We start from the raw sequence: 18,423 nt of genomic DNA on the forward strand, positions 1-18,423 counted from the left end.
AAGCCAAAACCACAAAAATCAGCAGGTGGTCGTATGTGCATATCTGCCTGCTCCTCATCATTTGGCACGTGAACAACAACGACCGTTCCTAGCCTGTATCGTTACTGGTGACGGAAAATATCTTTGTGCTAACGTAAGGCAAGGTTGAGCCCAAACAAAGCAGTAACTATCAGTACAAGGGCCTGTAGGCATCCACAAAAGATTGTTATGCACCTGGTGGAACAGCGAAGGAGTCGCGTACAACGAATTGCTTCCCCGAGGTGTAGCCATGACTGATGACACTTATCGTCAGCAACTGGGACGCCTTGCAGCCGCAGTCCAAGAACAAAGACCTGGAACACTGCGCGAAGTGATCCCACTCCACGATAGCGCCGCCCGCGTTCTGATAGGTTGATAAAAAGCACCATACAGGAGTCTTCCACCCTCAGAATTTCACCTTTTCCGCTCTATATCGAACAACCTTCAAGGAACTTGGTTTCCGGATGAGAATGCTTCCGAACAGGACTCGATGAACTTCTAGCATGCGCTGTAACTGTTCGTTTGCACATTTTTGACGTGGTTTTTTTCACTTTCGGAAGTACCATTTATGACTATGTTATGGTGACTTTTAAAATGGATCCCGGCCCGATACTAGTCGTCGAGTGAATAAAAAAAGTGAAATTTGCAACTTCGGGTGGTCTTTCGTTGTAATGATGATTCGACGAGTTCTTCGCCTCAAAACCACGTGATTTCTGTAGCGGCGCAATCGAAAATTTGGCAGACTATTGTAAAAAGTGAAGGAGAATATATTACTGACGATTAAAGTTTCTGTTTTGTGTATCTGTTGTCTTTTTTAATCTTGTGGAAAAAGCTGATCTTACGCACCAACCCAACAGAATGGGCCGACCCCAGTGCAAAGAAAAATAAAATTAATATATGCCTTCTCTACAAGTCTAAATGTAGTGACTGCAGCGTACGTTCATCCTTTAAATGAAATCAATGGGGTTTTCTTTCAGTTTTTGTGGAATTAGAAAATGTTAGCTCGGCTGATAATCTTTATGGAATTGACTTGTTTAATAACTGCGCGACCACCTAATTATTAAACAGTATTCTTTATATGAAAATCTAATTGAAAGTAATATTCGAATTTTGTCTCTTAATTCTGTAGCTTCAATTTTTAAAACGGTGGTGAATCAAATGGGACCAAAAGACACTCAAGACTATCACGCAAAAGAAATCGATTCCGTTTTCAATACGGCCACGTTCAACATTAACCGATTATTTCTCTCATTAATTTTCATGAAAGTTTCGACACGATTAATCTTGAAATGAATCAATATTCATTTAAGAGAACATTACATATTACTCGCGTCTAATCTGAGCGATATGCAACGAAACAATAAGATACGACAAAACAGACATTAAACCTTTTATCTACGAAAAGGATAAGGATATATTTTCTTCATTACGAGTAACAAAATCATTATTCATACATCTCTCTGAATCTTCTATTGCCTCTGCATTTACTTGTCACTGCAGCACAACGACGGAATGAAACTACACCGTGAAATGCTATCTGGTACTTTCAACAAAAAGATTGCACATAACTTTACAGACGGAAGGCAAACCAAAAACTGGATTTTCGATGCTTAGATGCAGTATTCAGATGTCACAGGATGAGGGGTATTCTTGAAATGGCTCAGAGACAAGGAAAATTTTCAGATGAATTACATACGGTCAGGCAGAGATTCCCAAATCAGACCCGACCACTATGGCCGAGTGGTTCTAGGAGCTTCAGTCCGGAACCGCGCTGCTGCTACCGTCGCACGTTCGAATCCTGCCTCGGGCATGGATGTGTGTCATGTCCTTAGGTTAGTGAGGTTTAAATAGTTCTTCGGAAGATCAGATAAGTGAGAAGATCAACTCTAGGGGACTGATGACCTCAGACGTTATGTCCCATAGTGCTGAGAGCCATTTGAACCATTCGAATCCAAATCAGATACTGTATTGTACAGTGTATACAGAAGCATATATACACTCCAATCACAGCTTATTAATGATGAGGAATAGACTGAAATTTAAGTGAGTTGTCCAGGAGAGTCGGTATGGAAGGAAATGGGACATTGAAGCAGTGAGGAATGATGAGACGAGTCTGGAATTCTCCAAGGCTGAAGATACTGAGATAGTGTGTGTCACAATAAGCAGTTCACTTGAAGAGAAATGGGCAACTCTAAAAAGGGCAATAACAAATATAATCTCAAGAATGGTAACTGCGAAGAAACCTTGGGCACAGAAGAAATATTTCATTTAATAAACGAAACAAGCAAATACTGCAATATAAGTCAGGAATGAAACAAATAGGGACTGCAGAGAAGACAAGGCGTAACGGATGCAGGAAAAATGCGAAGAAATTAAAAAAAAAAGTTGTCTAAAAGACTGATCAGCTTGTAGAAAACTCAAAACAACTTTTGGTGAAATTAAAATTAAGGGCAGAACATTAAGACTGCAATGGGAATTCTACCGTTGCACACAGAGGAAAGAGCGGAAAAGTGAAAAGATTGCATTGGTGACATCTAAGAGAGGAAGGCTGGTCTGACGCAATAGAAGCAAAATGGGAGTCGATATGGACGAAAAAAGGATTCAGTGTTAGAGCCAGAGTTTAGCAGAGCTTAGGAAGATCAAATAAGTGAGAAGATCAAATAAGTGAGAAGGGGTAGACAAAATTCCTGTGGAATTTATAAAATAATTCGAGGAAGTGCTAAACAGTCGACTACTCAAGTCGGCGTGTAGGATCTATGATGCTAGAGTCTGATCATCAGAATTTCGGAAAAATAACATCCACACATTTCCTAAGATACAAAGGTAGATAAGTTGGAGAATTATCACGTAATTATCTCAACATCTCATGCACCCAAGATGCTGACAAGAATAATATACAAAAGAATGACAAAGAAATTCGAGGACCTGTTAGGTGACAATCAGATTAACTTCAGGAAAGGGAAAGGTCCCAGAAAGACAGTTTTGACATTGAATTTGATAATGGCAGGATGACAAGAAAGATTAACACTCAATCTTGGGATCTGTCAATCTATAAAAAGCGTTCGACAAAGTAAAATGGTGCAAGATGTTAGAAATTCCGAAAAAAATAGGAGTAAGCTATAGGCAAAGACAGGTAATATACAATATGTACAAGAACAAAGAACAAAGAGGGAGCAATAAGACTGGAATGTTAAGAACGTAGTGGTCGGATTAAGAAGGTGTAAGACAGGGCTGCAGTCCTCCGTCCCTGCTCTTCAATCTATACATCGAAGAAGCAATCATGGAAATAAACGAAAGGTTCAAGACCAGAGTTAAAATTCAGGGTAAAAGGATATTAACAATAAGAGTCTCTGATGACATTGCTATCTTCAATGAAAGTGAAGAAAATAACAGGATTTGTTGAATGGCATGAACAGTCTAATGACTAAAGAGAGAGTAAACCGAAGGAAGACTAAAGTAAAGAGGAGTAGCAGGTATGAGATTAGCAACAAACTTCACATCAAAACTGGGGACCACGAAGTGGGTGAAGTGAAGGAATTCTGCTACCTCGGAAACAACATAACATATGACGAACGAAGCAAGGAGGACATACAAAGTCGACAAGCATAGATAAAGATGGCACTCCAGTCCAAAGGAAACGTTCTATTATCAAATATCTACCTTAATTTGAGGAATAAATCTGTGAGAATGTACGTTTAGAGCACATAATTTTCACGAAATTTAATCATCAACTTTATTTCTGCGAATGGAAAATATTTTATTGACCCCCATCTACATAGGGAGAAATGACCATTATGAGAAAGTAAGAGGCATCGGAGCTCCCACGGAAAGATGTAGGGGTTCATTTTTTTCCACATGGTACTCCCCAGTAGAACAGTCGAGAAATGTGGTATTCACAGCGCCTACGTAAAGAACATCATAATATTGTAGGAAAGGCTCCGTTATTTCTAAACTTTCTTGGCTGACACAAGGGGACACTTTCATGACTTTAAAATTTAGAATCACTGGGGACAGCCATTCGTTTCTCAACTAGAAGAACTGCGGAGAAGTGAACATGTACGCAGTAGATTATTGGTATGTTATTATAACTAAGGTTTCACCACTTTTATTGCCCTCACTAAGGAAACTGTGTGCATTTTGTCTGCGTCTCCGTTTTTCTTCTTACTTCATGGTTTTTACATACAGCGTCGGTTTACAATAAAACAATTTGTTGTAAAGTATAAAGCTAAAAATGTGTTAAGTATTTTATTCAACACAGTTCTATGGGACGTGACGTAATCCATCGCCCCCCCCAACATTTTGTCTTTTCCATTATCTTCAGCTAGACCTACATTGATAAAGTAACCACACAAGACAAATTACCACTCGCTAGAACTTAACGACATATTGTAAATAAGACACCCGCATGACACCTATAACTGAAATACTAGGTTGGCACATAAGCTCGTGGCGTTTTTGTTCTGCATGTTGGAATTTCGGTTGCTATGGGTTTATTTATAGATTGTCATTTTCATTTGTAGTTCGCTATTGTTATTTGAGTTTGCATATTGTCATTTGGAGACACTGAATGGAGCTGTGGACGCTAGAAAATTTGGGCCGTGTATGAGGATAATGCCACTGGACAGCACTGCAAGAAAATTTTTTTCTCGCTTTAATGGGGGATAGCACGTGAAACGGGCCGACTAGAAGCAGGAGAGGCACCACAGCACATTTTAATTTGGTGGTGCCTCTCCTGCTCCAAGTCGGCCCGTTTGACGTCCTACCACCCCCCCCCCCTTTAAGGAGGATCGTTTTGACATTAGTTACTGTCCACGTACACACGTACAGGAAGACCTTGTGGGTTTGCTGAAGGTCGTTTAAACGCATTAATCCACAGTGATCCACTTCAGTGTACTCGAGAACTGCAGATGCGATGAACTGCGACCATTCAAACACCGTGCGATATTTGCATGCAATGGGGGAGGTCCGGAATTCGGGTGTATGGGTATTGCATGCTTCAAGTTAAAACGATAAAAATCAGCGGCTGGCCATATGTGCATCTATGCTTGGTCGTCACTAACTGGCTTCTGAACGACACCGGCCATTCCTGTCTTGTATCTTAGTGGTGACGAGAAATGGTATCTTTATGCTAACGTAAGGAAAAGGAAGGAATAGTTGGCCGTAAAGAAAACAGCAACTGATCGTACAGAGCCTGCCGCATCCAGAAAAGATGTAAGCAGCTACTGTGTGGTGTACTACTAATTGCTTCCCCGAGGTGTAACCATCACTGCTGGCGTATGTGTGCCAACAACTGAGATGTCTTGCAGACACAGTCTAAGAACAACGACCAAGAAGACTGCGTGAAGTGGTGCTACTCGGTGGCAAAGCCCGCCCGCATTGTGCTAGGCTGACACTATACAGGAGTTGGGTTGGGCCTCAGATTTTCATCTTTTCCGCTCGCTACCGAATAACATTCAAGTATATCTCTTTGTGGATGAAAATGTGCTCCGAACACAGATCGATGATTTCTTCGCCTCAAAACCACGTGATTTACTCAGTCGCGGAATCGAAAACGTACCCCAGCATCGGGAGCCTGTTGTAAAAAGTGAAGGAGAAGACTAAAATCTCTGTTCTGTATGTCTCTTGTATTTGTTAAACTTGTGGAAAAACGCTACGAACTTACTCCCCAACCCAAAACAAAAAGAAACAGCGCTGACCCCACCTACACAACATTTCTCAAAGTATCGCGTTCTTCACAAGACCCCGGAGCCGCTGGGGCCGTGTTCCGCCTCCGCTAGCCTATCATATAGTTTTCCAGAGGACGGAGGCGGCTCAGCGACGGCGCCCGTCGTCTTGGTAACGAGGTGTCCAACCAGCAGCCGCTCCGTCCGTCGTCCGAGCTTGATTAACGACCGCCTTTATTAACGACGCCTGAAATATTAGCCCCGGTAATGGTACGCATTCAATTAGGGACCTGCGACCAGATCCATCATCGAGTTAGAAGACAAGTGATTTTAGGGGCAAGGGCGCCATGGCCAACGACCTCCGTAATTGAATGTTTTTTTCTACGCGTAGGTCTATGGTTTTGGTATCGGAGTTACTGATCTCAGGCTCTACGCTACAGAAGAGGCGTCATTTTTGACGTGGACGCGTCAGCAGGCGATCTGATTCCCGACATACTCTTCATCAAGCTAAAAATCTACTTCCAACCTTTAACAATCTCAGCTTTGAGCAGCTGACGAAAATTACCGTTTAATACTATCATTTCAAATACTGGTTTCGTTTTGCGATTCTGCGCTCATGGAAAGAATCCACCGCTTGTCCTACATCGTTATGGAATACTAATATATTTTCTGTGTGCTTTCAAATAAGTTGTTTCCAAATCTTTGTGGCTTATTGACTTTGTCGTATCCACAGTGTAGCACCAAGGAAACTGGTATAGATATGAGTATTCAGTTATATAGATATGTAAAAAGGCAGAATACGGTGCTGCGGTCTGTAACGTCTGCATAAGACAACAAGTGTCTCGCACAGTTGTTAGATCGGTTACTGCTGCTAAAGTGGCAGGTTATCAAGCTTTAAGTGAGTATGAACGTGGTGTCATAGTCGGCGCACTTGAGATGGGACACAGAATCCCCGATGTAACTATGAAGTGAGGATTTTCCCGTACGGTCATATCACGAGCGTACCGTGAATATCAGAAATCCGGTAAAACATCAAATCTCCGATATCGCTGTGGCCGGAAAAAGATCCTGCAAGATCGGGACCAACGACGACTGAAGAGAATCGTTCAACGTGACAGAACTGCAACCCTTCCGCAAATTGCTGCAAATTCCGATGCTACGCCATCAAATATTCAACGAAACATCATCGATATGGGCTTTCGGAGCCGAAGACTCACTCGTGTACCCTTGATGACAGCACGACACAAAGCTTTACGCCACGCCTGGGCCCGTCAACACCGACATTGGACTGTGGATGACTGGAAATATAGTGCCTGGTCCGGCGAGTCTCCTTTCAAATTATATCGTCGGGATAGACGTGTACGGATATGGAGACAACCTTATGAATCCTTGGACCCTGCATATCAGCAGGGGACTGTTCAAGCTGGTAAAGGCTCTGTAATGGCGTGGAACGTGTGCAGTTGGAGTGATATGGCACCCCTGAAACCTCTAGATACGACTCTGACAGGTGACACGTACGTAAGTATCTTGTATGATCCATTCATGTCCATTGTGCATTCCGACGGACTTGGGCAGTTTCTGCAGGACAATGCGACACCGCACACGTCCAGAATTGCTACAGAGTGGCTCTAGGAACACTCTTCTGAGTTTACACACTTCCGCTGGCCACATGAACATTATTGAGCATATCTGGGATGCCTTGTAAGGTGCTGTTCTGAAGAGATCTCCACCCCCTCGTACACTTAACGGATTTATTGACAGGCCTGCACGAATCATAGTGTCAATTCCCTCTATCACTGCTTCAGACTTTAGTCAAGTCCATGCCACGTCGTGTTGCGGCACTTCTGCGTGCTCGCGGAGGCCTTACACGATACTAGGCAGGTGTACCAATTTCTTTGATTCTTCACAGAATATTTGCCGTGAACATTCGAACGAGTTGTTTCCAAACCATTGTGGCTTATTGACCTTGTCGTATCTGTAACGAAGAATGGCAGTTGTGTGTGTGTGTGTGTGTGTGTGTGTGTGTGTGAGAGAGAGAGAGAGAGAGAGAGAGGGGGGGGGGGGACAGAGAGAGAGAGAGAGAGAGTCCACGCATGTTCATGCACAACTCTAGGAACGTCTGGAAAATTTGTAAGCAAACTTTGTCTTATCATCTGCAAAAACATACGGTGATAGTAACACACCACTGGCAACGTTAGTACGACTAGTAAGATTCCGGGGTATGGATATACCAACGCTTCTCTGAAATGAAGACATTAGATTAGGAGTTGAAATCATGTCGAGCTGTATCAGATTAGTCAAAAGACTTATGAAATCTGGGAAAATCAATATTATTCAGACAGAGAAGGGAGGATCAGTTATTTAACACAGGTACTTACGCATAGAGATAAAGTTGTAACAGCTCTATACAAGGTAAAGCAAAAGAAAAAATTCTTAAATCGAGAGAGAGTTTCAGACAAACGAGAGCAGGAACACGACTTAACATACTAAATTCGTTTACAAGTGTCTTAGAGAGGATGCGTAAGGCGAAAATTTAAAAAGAGAAATTAGTCAGAAAGATAAGAGAACGAGAAATCAAACCAGAGGCAGAACCATGGACCATGCCGTTGGTGGGGAGGCTTGCGTGCCTCAACGATACAGATAGCCGTACCGTAGGTGCAACCACAACGGAAGGGTATCTGTTGAGAGGCCAGACAAACGTGTGGTTCCTGAAGAGGGGCAGCACCCTTTTCAGTTGTTGCAGGGGCAACAGTCTGGATGATTGACTGATCTGGCCTTCTAAAACTAACCAAAACGGCCTTGCTGTGCTGTACTACAAACGGCTGAAAGCAAGGGGAAATTACAGCCGTAATTTTTCCCGAGGGCACGCAGCTTTACTGTATGGCTAAATGATGATGGCGTCCTCTTGGGTAAAATATTCCGGAGGTAAAACAGTCCCCCATTCGGATCTCCGGGCGGGGACTACTCAGGAGGACGTAGTTATCAGGAAAAAGAAAACTGGCGTTCTACGGATCGGAGCGTGGAATGTCAGATCCCTTAATCGGGCAGGTAGGTTAGAAAACTTAAAAAGGGAAATGGATAGGTTAAAGTTAGATATAGTGGGAATTAGTGAAGTTCGCTGGCAGGAGGAACAAGACTTCTGGTCAGGTGAAAGAGGAAGACGCCTGATAGAATTTTACACAGAGCACAACTTAATCATAGCTAACACTGGGTCAAGAATAATAAAAGAAGGTTGTATACATGGAAGAAGCCTGGAGATACTGACAGGTTTCAGATAGATTATATAATGGTAAGACAGAGATTTAGGAACCAGGTTTTAAATTGTAAGACATTTCCAGGGGCAGATGTGGACTCTGACCACAATCTATTGGTTATGAACTGTAGATTAAAACTGAAGAAACTGCAAAAAGGTGGGAATTTAAGTAGATGGAACCTGGATAAACTGAAAGAACTAGAGGTTGTACAGAGTTTCAGGGAGAGCATAAGGGAACAATTGACAGGAATGGGGGAAAGAAATACAGTAGAAGAAGAGTGGGTACTTTTGAGAGATGAAGTAGTGAAGGCAGCAGAGGATCAAGTAGGTAAAAAGACGAGGTCTAGTAGAAATCCTTGAGTAACAGAAGAAATATTGAATTCAATTGATGAAATGAGGAAATATAAAAATGCAGTAAATGAAGCAGGCCAAAAGGAATACAAACGTCTCAAAAATGAGATCGACAGGAAGTGCAAAATGGTTAAGCAGGGATGGCTAGAGGACAAATGTAAGGATGTAGACGTTTATCTCACCAGGGGTAAGATAGATACTGCCTACAGGAAAATTAAAGAGACCTTTGGAAAAAAGAGAACCACTTGTATGAATATCAAGAGCTCAGATGGAAACCCGGTTCTAAGCAAAGAAGGGAAAGCAGAAAAGTGGAGGGAGTATATTGAGGGTCTATACAAGGGCAATGTACTAGAGGACAATATTATGGAAATGGAAGAGGATGTAGATGAAGATAAAATGGGAGATACGATACTGAGTGAAGAGTTTGACAGAGCACTGAAAGACCTGAGTCGAAACAAAGCCTCGGGAATAGACAACATTCCATTGGAACTACTGACGGCCTTGGGAGAGCCAGCCCTGACAAAAGTCTACCATCTGGTGAGCAAGATGTATGAGACAGGCGAAATACCCTCAGACTTCAAGAAGAAGATGATAATTCCAATCCCAAAGAAAGCAGGTGCTGACAGATACGAAAATTACCGAACAACCAGTTTAATAAGTCACGGATGCAAAATACTAACGCGAATTCTTTACAGACGAATGGAAAAACTGGTAGAAGCCGACCTTGGGGAAGATCAGGTTGGATTCCATAGAAATATTGGAACACAGGAGGCAATACTGACCCTACGACTTATCTTAGAAGCTAGATTAAGGAAAGGCAAACCTACGTTTCTAGCATTTGTAGACTTAGAGAAAGCTTTTGACAATGTTGACTGGAATACTCTCTTTCAAATTCTGAAGGTGGCAGGGGTAAAATACAGGGAGCGAAAGGCTATTTACAATTTGTACAGAAACCAGATGGCAGTTATAAGAGTCGAGGGGCATGAAAGGGAAGCAGTGGTTGGGAAGGGAGTGAGACAGGGTTGTAGCCTATCCCCGATGTTATTCAATCTGTATATTGAGCAAGCAGTAAAGGAAACAAAAGAAAAATTCGGAGTGGGTATTAAAATTCATGGAGAAGAAATAAAAACTTTGAGGTTCGCCGATGACATTGTAATTCTATCAGAGACAGCAAAGGACTTGGAAGAGCAGTTGAATGGAATGGACAGTGTCTTGAAAGGAGGATATAAGATGAACATCAACAAAAGCAAAACAAGGATAATGGAATGTAGTCTAATTAAGTCGGGTGATGCTGAGGGAATTAGATTAAGAAATGAGGCACTTAAAGTAGTAAAGGAGTTTTACTATTTGGGGAGCAAAATAACTGATGATGGTCGAAGTAGAGAGGATATAAAATGTAGGCTGGCAATGGCAAGGAAAGCGTTTCTGAAGAAGAGAAATTTGTTAACATCGAGTATAGATTTAAGTGTCAGGACGTCGTTTCTGAAAGTATTTGTATGGAGCGTAGCCATATATGGAAGTGAAACATGGACGATAACTAGTTTGGACAAGAAGAGAATAGAAGCTTTCGAAATGTGGTGCTACAGAAGAATGCTGAAGATTAGATGGGTAGATCATATAACTAATGAGGAGGTATTGAATAGGATTGGGGAGAAGAGAAGTTTGTGGCATCACTTGACTAGAAGAAGGGATCGGTTGGTAGGACATGTTCTGAGACATCAAGCGATCACGAATTTAGTATTGGAGGGCAGCGTGGAGGGTAAAAATCGTAGAGGGAGACCAAGAGATGAATACACTAAACAGATTCAGAAGGATGTAGGTTGCAGTAGGTACTGGGAGATGAATAAGCTTGCACAGGATAGAGTAGCATGGAGAGCTGTATCTAACCAGTCTCAGGACTGAAGACCACAACAACAACATGATAGATAGACATAACATTTCATTACTGAAGATACTCTGATAAAAGAAAAAAATTATCTTTGAATTTGTGGCATTAGCGTACTCAAAAATTCATTTAGTGTACAACATCAATAATTAAAAATGAGAGAAAATTTATTCGTTTCAGTTACCGCTGACTGCTAGTAATAACACAAAAATAATAAAGATTTCACTTTTCTGTAAGATATTATGTAATTTCATGATTAATAGGATGAGTAGGAACTCAATTCGTTCTTCTTTAGTTTGGTAAAGTGTTATAACTGCAGTTATTATCAGTTACTTTCATTGTACTGACAGTGTAACGTTCAACATAAATTTTAGACTGAAAAATGAAGCCATTTTCATTTAAATAAGGAGTCACAAAGCTAGAGCTGCAAACCAGGAGGATAAAAATGGCAGGATGTATCTGACTCACTTTGCAGTAAAATGTCCACGAAAAGTGCAAGTGGACTAGAAACACCATAGTTATACCACTCATGATGTCACAAGCCCCACCGTCCTTATCTATGACAGCATAATCATAATGTGACAAGCCACTCCCTCTTTTCTCCCCTTTCCTCCCCCTTCTCCAGCCAAGATCAGCATACTATCAATACCGAAGTGACACTCACAACATAATACTTAATCGGGCATTAAAATGAAATAGCCAACCATGAAATAGCCCCCGAGGAGCCGTCTTGGCTGCACTCAAAAGTGTCCGAACGATCTGAAGTTTTTGTACCACATCCTAAAGTATTTATCGAAGAAGCTGTATAAAGCGAGACGTTTGTGGTATTTCTACATCTGAAATACCTCAGAAACACACATGTACAACACGCACACACACACACACACATACACACATACACACTTAAAAACATGTAACCTTCAAATGAATCGCGTAGATTTGTGCCATCTCAAAAAAAAAAAAAAAAAAAAAAAAAAAAAAAAAAGTGTCGTCAACATTGTTTTCCTACATCACTAGAAAATTGTATATGTCAAATACTCTGCCATCTCATCAGCAAATTCCATTTCATATCTGTAAATTTGATTGTAAACTATAGACGGTGTCCCCGGAGGAACAGTTTCAGGGATACGACAGGAACGATTATTCGAAGCAAAAAAGTCCAGTAAATATGGCCTCTAAAATCAGTAGGTTTGGAGTTATGAGCATTTATTCATCTTCTGTACTGTGAAACAAACCTCTTCTACAGCAAACTCTTTGATTTCCACATTTTGAGAAGTGGTAGTATGGACGAAATCAATGAATAATGTCCAGTAAACATGCATAGCTTAAGAGCCTTGAATATTTGTTCATCTGTGCCACTGTAAAACACGTGTCTTATACTAAAATAGTGACCACGACTCTTAAGTTGTACATTTCATAGCCCTTGTTCACTAGACAATTTTTTATTGTTTGTTTTATTGTTTTGGTCCATACAACCTCCTCCTATATTAATAATGGTGGCTGAAGCCGGAGAATATGACAGAATACAGCAGTTTTGCGGATCATGTGATTTATACGAAGCTAGTTTGAAAAATTTCACAGATTTACCACCGGATGTCACCACTAGCGCAAAGAGGTTCCCGCGTAATCATACGTCATCCGTTATCAGCAAACAAGTGACCTATATAGAGATGGAAAAAATTGAGATTCGAGCACTCATTAAGAGCTTTGTAAAGAAAGATATGAAACCAAACGAAATTCAAGCCGATTTTCAGAAGACACTGGGGGACTCTGCTCCATCATATTCAGCAGTTGTCAATTGGACAAATGAGTTTAAATTTGGTCGGGATAACTTACATGACGACCTGCATAGTGGTCGGCGAAGATGTGCCATCAACCCGGAAATGATTGGTCATGGAGGATAGCCGACTGAAAGGGCGATAATTTGCTGAATCTGAAGGGATGTCTTCTGAACGAGAATATCACATTTTGGCGGTGGAACTGGAATGAGGAAAATATGTCCTATAGGGGTTCCGTGCCCCTTGACGCAGGATCAGAAATGCATCAGCACGGAAATGTCGGAACAGTATTTGACCCGTTCTCAGGACAAGCATCGAGATTTATTGCCGCGTTTCGTGACGAAACATGGGTCACTATCACAAACCGAAAACTAAACAACAGTTGAAGGAACGGGAACATGGTGAACCATCACCAGCAACGAAAGTAGAGGGAACACCGTCGGCCGGACAGATCAAGGAGTCAGTTTTCTGTGAGGTAAAAGCGATTCTGGTGATAGAGTATCATCCCACTGGTCAGACCATTTCGGGACAATACTACGTTAACCTCCTGGTCCAATTGCAGCAAAAAATACGCGAAAATAAGCCAAGTTTGGCGAGGAAGGAAGTCATCTTTAATCAAGACTTCGCACGCACACGGAAGTGTCGGTGCGTGGTGAATATACATGAACTAAGACACTAATTGGTTCCGCAGTCGTCTTATTCCTCTCATTTCCCTCCATCAAATTTCCATCGCTTGTCGAAACTCAAAATGTTCCTGGATGGACGGAAAGTCTCGCCGAACGAGGAAATGACAGCCGAGGCTAACGGATATTTTGCAGGGCTGGAGGAATCTAATTTTCGACATGGGATCAAGGCACTGGAATGTAGCTGGAGTAGTGTGCAGGGAGACTAGATTGAAAAACTAAAAAATTCATTGAGTTAGTAGTTTCTTTCTATTTCGTCCCGAAAACTTTCCAAACTACCCTCACTGGAAAGTAAAGCACTCGGCGCGGTCGCTCACCTGGTGAAGACGTCCGGGTAGTGCGTCCTGGCGAAGGCCTTCTCCAGCTCCTCCAGCTGGAACGAGGTGAAGGTGGTGCGGTAGCGGCGCTGCTTGCGCCGCGGCGCCTCCGCTTCGGCATCCACCTCGTCCAGGTCGTCGTGGTCCGAGGGTGCGCCTCCGCCTCCGCCTGCGGGGGCGGGCGCCAGCGCGGGGGCGGGCACCGCGCCGCAGCCGCCTCCGTGGTCCGAGTCCCCGTCGCAGTGGCTGGCGGGGGTGGCGCCGGCCGCGGGCGTCGACGACTCGCGGCTGCCCTCCGAGGACGAGGGCGGGGACGGCGCAGGCTCGGGATCTGCCAAGACAATCACACTTTGTTACCGTTACGTCAGAGATTGGGTTTGCTTGCAGTGGTAACATCAGCTTGTAGCATATCGGCCTCCCAACCACACACTAATGCGACAAAAGTCACGGGGTAGCGATATGCACATACATAGATGGGAGGCAGTATGAGGTACACAAGGTACAAAACGGGGGTGCACTGGCGGAACTGTCATTTGTGTTCAGGTGATTCATGTGAGAAGTTTTCCGATACGATTATGGCCGACGACAGTATTTGCGAACTTCGAAAGTGGAAAGGGAGCTAGACGTGTGGGATATTCAGTATCGGAAATCGATTCAGCATTCCGAGAATCACAGTGCGAAGAGTGTGCCGAGGATACCCAATTTCAGGCATTGCCTCTCACCACCCACAACACAGTGGCCAACGGCCTTCAGTCAAAGACCGAGAGCAGCGGCGTTTGCGTAGAGTTGTCAGCGCCAACAGGCAACCAACGCTACGTGAAACAACTGAAAAATCAATGTGGACCGTACGACGAACGTATCTGTTAGGACAGTGCGGCGAAATTTGGCTTTAATGGGCTATGGCAGTAGGCGACCGACTCGAGTGCCTTTGCTAACAGTACGACATCGCCTGAAGCGCGTCTCCTGGATTGGACTCTACACGACTGTAAAACCGCGCCCTTGTCGGATGGGTCCCGATTTCAGTTTTTAAGAAGTGATGGTAGGTTTCGAGTGTGGCGCAGACTCCACGGAACTATGGACCCAAATTGTCAACAACGCGCTGATGGCTCCATGATGGCGTGGGCTGTGTTTACGTGGAAATGACTTGGTCCTCTTGTCCAACTGAACTAATCATTGACTGGAAATGGTTAAATTCAGCGACTTGGAGATAATTTGCAACCATTCACGGCCTTCACGATTCAAACTGCAATGGAATTTTTACGGACGCCTTTGTGCCATGTCACCAGTCCACAATTGTTCACGACTGGTTCGCAGAACGTTCTGGACAGTTTGAGCTAATGAGTTGGCCGTTCAGATCGCTCGACATGGATCCCACCGAACATTTATAGGATATACTCGAGAGGTCAGTTCTCGCAGAAAATCCTGCCTCGGCAGCACTTCCGCTGTTATGGTCGACTATGGAGGTAGCACGGCTGAGTATTTGTGCAAGAGACTTCCATGGACTTGTTGAGTCCATCCCGCGTCGAGCTGCTGCACTGCACCGGCCAAAAGGAGATTCGTCACGATGTTAGGAGGTATCACATGACTTCTGTCATCTCAGAGTATGGAAGGTTATTTCACAATTTCTATTACAGGCTTACAGTGGTTGTAGTGGGCTCTCAATATACCCGCATCCGGAAATATACTGTTTAGATGTAAAACAAAGTCGAAGATCAGATGATAAAATCTTCTCGGGTGACAGCCAAGTCAATGCATTGTTCTCCAGCAACGTTTCAGCAAGTTTCTTACTTGCCATATTCAGGCGCCTGAAGATGGCAAGAAAAAACTTGCTGAAACGTTGCTGGAGAACAATGCATTGACTCGGCTGTCAACCCGAGAAGATTTTATCATTGAGATTGGCCGAGAAAGCCTGCATTCTCATCCAAGATCAGATGTCTCCCACTTCACAGCGGGGACAATGAGCTATGATGTGTGTGCACTACAGGACCCTACTGTTCATCGCAGAAGGTGTATTTCCGGCGCACGTTTCGATACACACGGTCCAAAATCGCTGGTGTGCGTCGAATAATTTCTGCTGCCGCCAAATCTCGCGTACCCAGATCTTCTTCCGAATGTCACACACAAGAAAAATTCTGGAGGAGGCAAATCTGGCAACTGTGAGGGTCAAGAAGTTGCTCCATCTAAACTCGTCCACTTTTCACCGTATGTTTGCCGTCATCCACGTACTGCTTCCTGTGGAGTGCATCGTTCATTGGGCCAAACAGATGCTCCACACATGCTTCTTACAATGCCTCTTTTGATTTGATAAGAGGGATGTGTGGATTGTGGCATTCATTCAGCAAACATTTATAAACCATTTGTTGCCACTTTGACGTTTATTGTTAGGATCAGGCACTGTCGGTGCAGCCTCAGTAGGCCAGGCTGATTACAGACGATGAGAATTCTTTTTTGCATTCAGAGACTCGAAGCCGGTACCTCCTGCACCAGTGCGTCGCAGTGACGGACGTTAGCGTCCTCGCTTACGAACGCGACTGAGCACCACGGCGTCAGTGTTGAGTGTGTCGTGGCTGGATGGTCAGTGGAGCCGCTGCGTGGGCCGTGCGAGTCCTTCCCCGCCTCGGCAGCGGCCGGCGTGGCGCTACGCTGCGGCCGTGTATCGCGGATGCGTCGCGGCTGACGTCAGCTCAGCTCCGCTCCGGAAGGCGCGTGGATTCCTGCGTGCCGCGTCACGGCGGGCCATTAGCCGGCCGCTGCTCTGCCTGTCCCCCCAAGCTAATGGAGCGCGCTGCGCGGGCCCCTGGCCGCCTTATCGGCCCCTGCCCGGCGCCACCGCGGCTATCGTCGCGGCCGCCGAGGACTCTCAGCGCGTCCGCGTGTCTGTCCCGCCAGCAGCAGGCCACAGGCCGCAGCGATGCCTGCACTGCCGCTTCAGATATATTTATTTAGCATATGGCCGAGTACTACCCATCAATTAATTAAATGTGAACCGCCTACTGTACAAACGTATAAACATTGATAGAGGCGGGAAACGTGCTAAGGTGGTCCACGCAGTTGTGTAAAGCAACTCTGGCACGGTAGGGTAGTTGTTAGCGTATCTGCCTAGTGAGCAGAAGACCCACGCTCGAATCCCGGCCTTGGTAGAAATTTTCATTCGTCACTTCAGTCTGCATACATACATCATAGCTGTTTGGGACTTTAAAAGGTGTGCGCAACTATATAGCTTCATTTGATTAGAACAAGCATTTAGTATGCATATAAAGCCCGCACCGTTGGCCGTGCGGTCTAACGCACCGCTTTCCGGGCGGGAAGGAGTGCCTGGTCCCCGGCACGAATCCGCCCGGCGGATTTGTGTCGAGGTCCGGTGAACCGGCCAGTCTGTGGATGGTTTTTAGGCGGTTTTCCATCTGCCTCGGCGAATGCGGGCTGGTTCCCCTTATTCCGCCTCAGTTACACTATGTCGGCGATTGCTGCGCAAACAAGTTCTCCACGTACGCGTACACCACCATTACTGTACCACGTAAACATAGGGGTTACACTTGTCTGGTGTGAGGGGGGAGGGGTCCACCGGGGGCCTAACCACACGATATTTCATCGCAACAGGGGGAGACTTGAAGCACGAAGCGGTGCAGGTGGTCCACCATAATGTAGTTCACTGCTGTTATGTTGCCTTCGATAGATCCCATGGAATCCCAACTCAGTGTACCCCATAGCACAATTCGGCCCTCACTGCCCTGCATCTGTGGTGCAGTGCGTGTTTCATGCAGCCATTCGCCTGGATGACGGCGTGCGAGGACCCCTACCAAAATGGGTCTGAGCACTATTGGACTTAACATCTATGGTCATCAGTCCCCTAGAACTTAGAACTACTTAAACCTAACTAACCTAAGGACATCACACAACACCCAGTCATCACGAGGCAGAGAGGATCCCTACCATCGACCTGGCGTAACAAGAAATACGTGAGCATGCTGTCTGATTACCTGCCCTCCATTCACGTCCCTCGTGCATTTCCACGGACTGGGGCAATTCCAGCAGAACAGCGCGACACCTCATACGTCCAGAATTGCTACAGAGTGGCTTTCAGGAACACAAATCTGAGTTTAAACACTTCTGCTGCCCACCAAACTCTCCACACATGAACATTATTGAGAATATCTGGGATGCCTTACAACGTACTGTTCAGAAGAAATCCCATCGTACTCTTACGGATTTATGGACAGCTCTGCAGGAATCATGGTGTTAGTTCTCTCCATCACTACTTCAGACATTAGTCGAGTCCATGTCACGTCGTGTTGCGGCGCTTCTGCGTGCTCGCGGGGGTCCTATACGATATTAGCCAGGTTTACCAGTTTTTTTTAATTTTTTTTTTTTCAGTGTACGAGGATAGAAGTGAGATGTATGAGACTTAGCAGAGTGTCCCGTAACACAAAGAAAAAACAAGGCAAAGGAGACATGGCTTATAATATTAAAGGCTG

At 44.3% G+C, this 18,423-nt stretch overlaps 1 protein-coding gene across 1 annotated transcript in view; it reads right to left on the reverse strand.

Moving 5' to 3' along the window:
- The window catches only part of LOC124776115 (homeobox protein unc-4 homolog), a 158,650-nt gene that overhangs the window by 132,220 nt on the left and 8,007 nt on the right, over nt 1-18,423 (reverse strand). Inside the window, exon 3 of the mRNA XM_047250957.1 lies at nt 13,949-14,279. Coding sequence (XP_047106913.1) covers nt 13,949-14,279 — 331 coding nt within the window. The remainder of the gene's footprint in view (nt 1-13,948; nt 14,280-18,423) is intronic.

This window comes from Schistocerca piceifrons, chromosome 2, assembly GCF_021461385.2.
Source record: "Schistocerca piceifrons isolate TAMUIC-IGC-003096 chromosome 2, iqSchPice1.1, whole genome shotgun sequence".
Classification (NCBI taxonomy): domain Eukaryota; kingdom Metazoa; phylum Arthropoda; class Insecta; order Orthoptera; family Acrididae; genus Schistocerca; species Schistocerca piceifrons.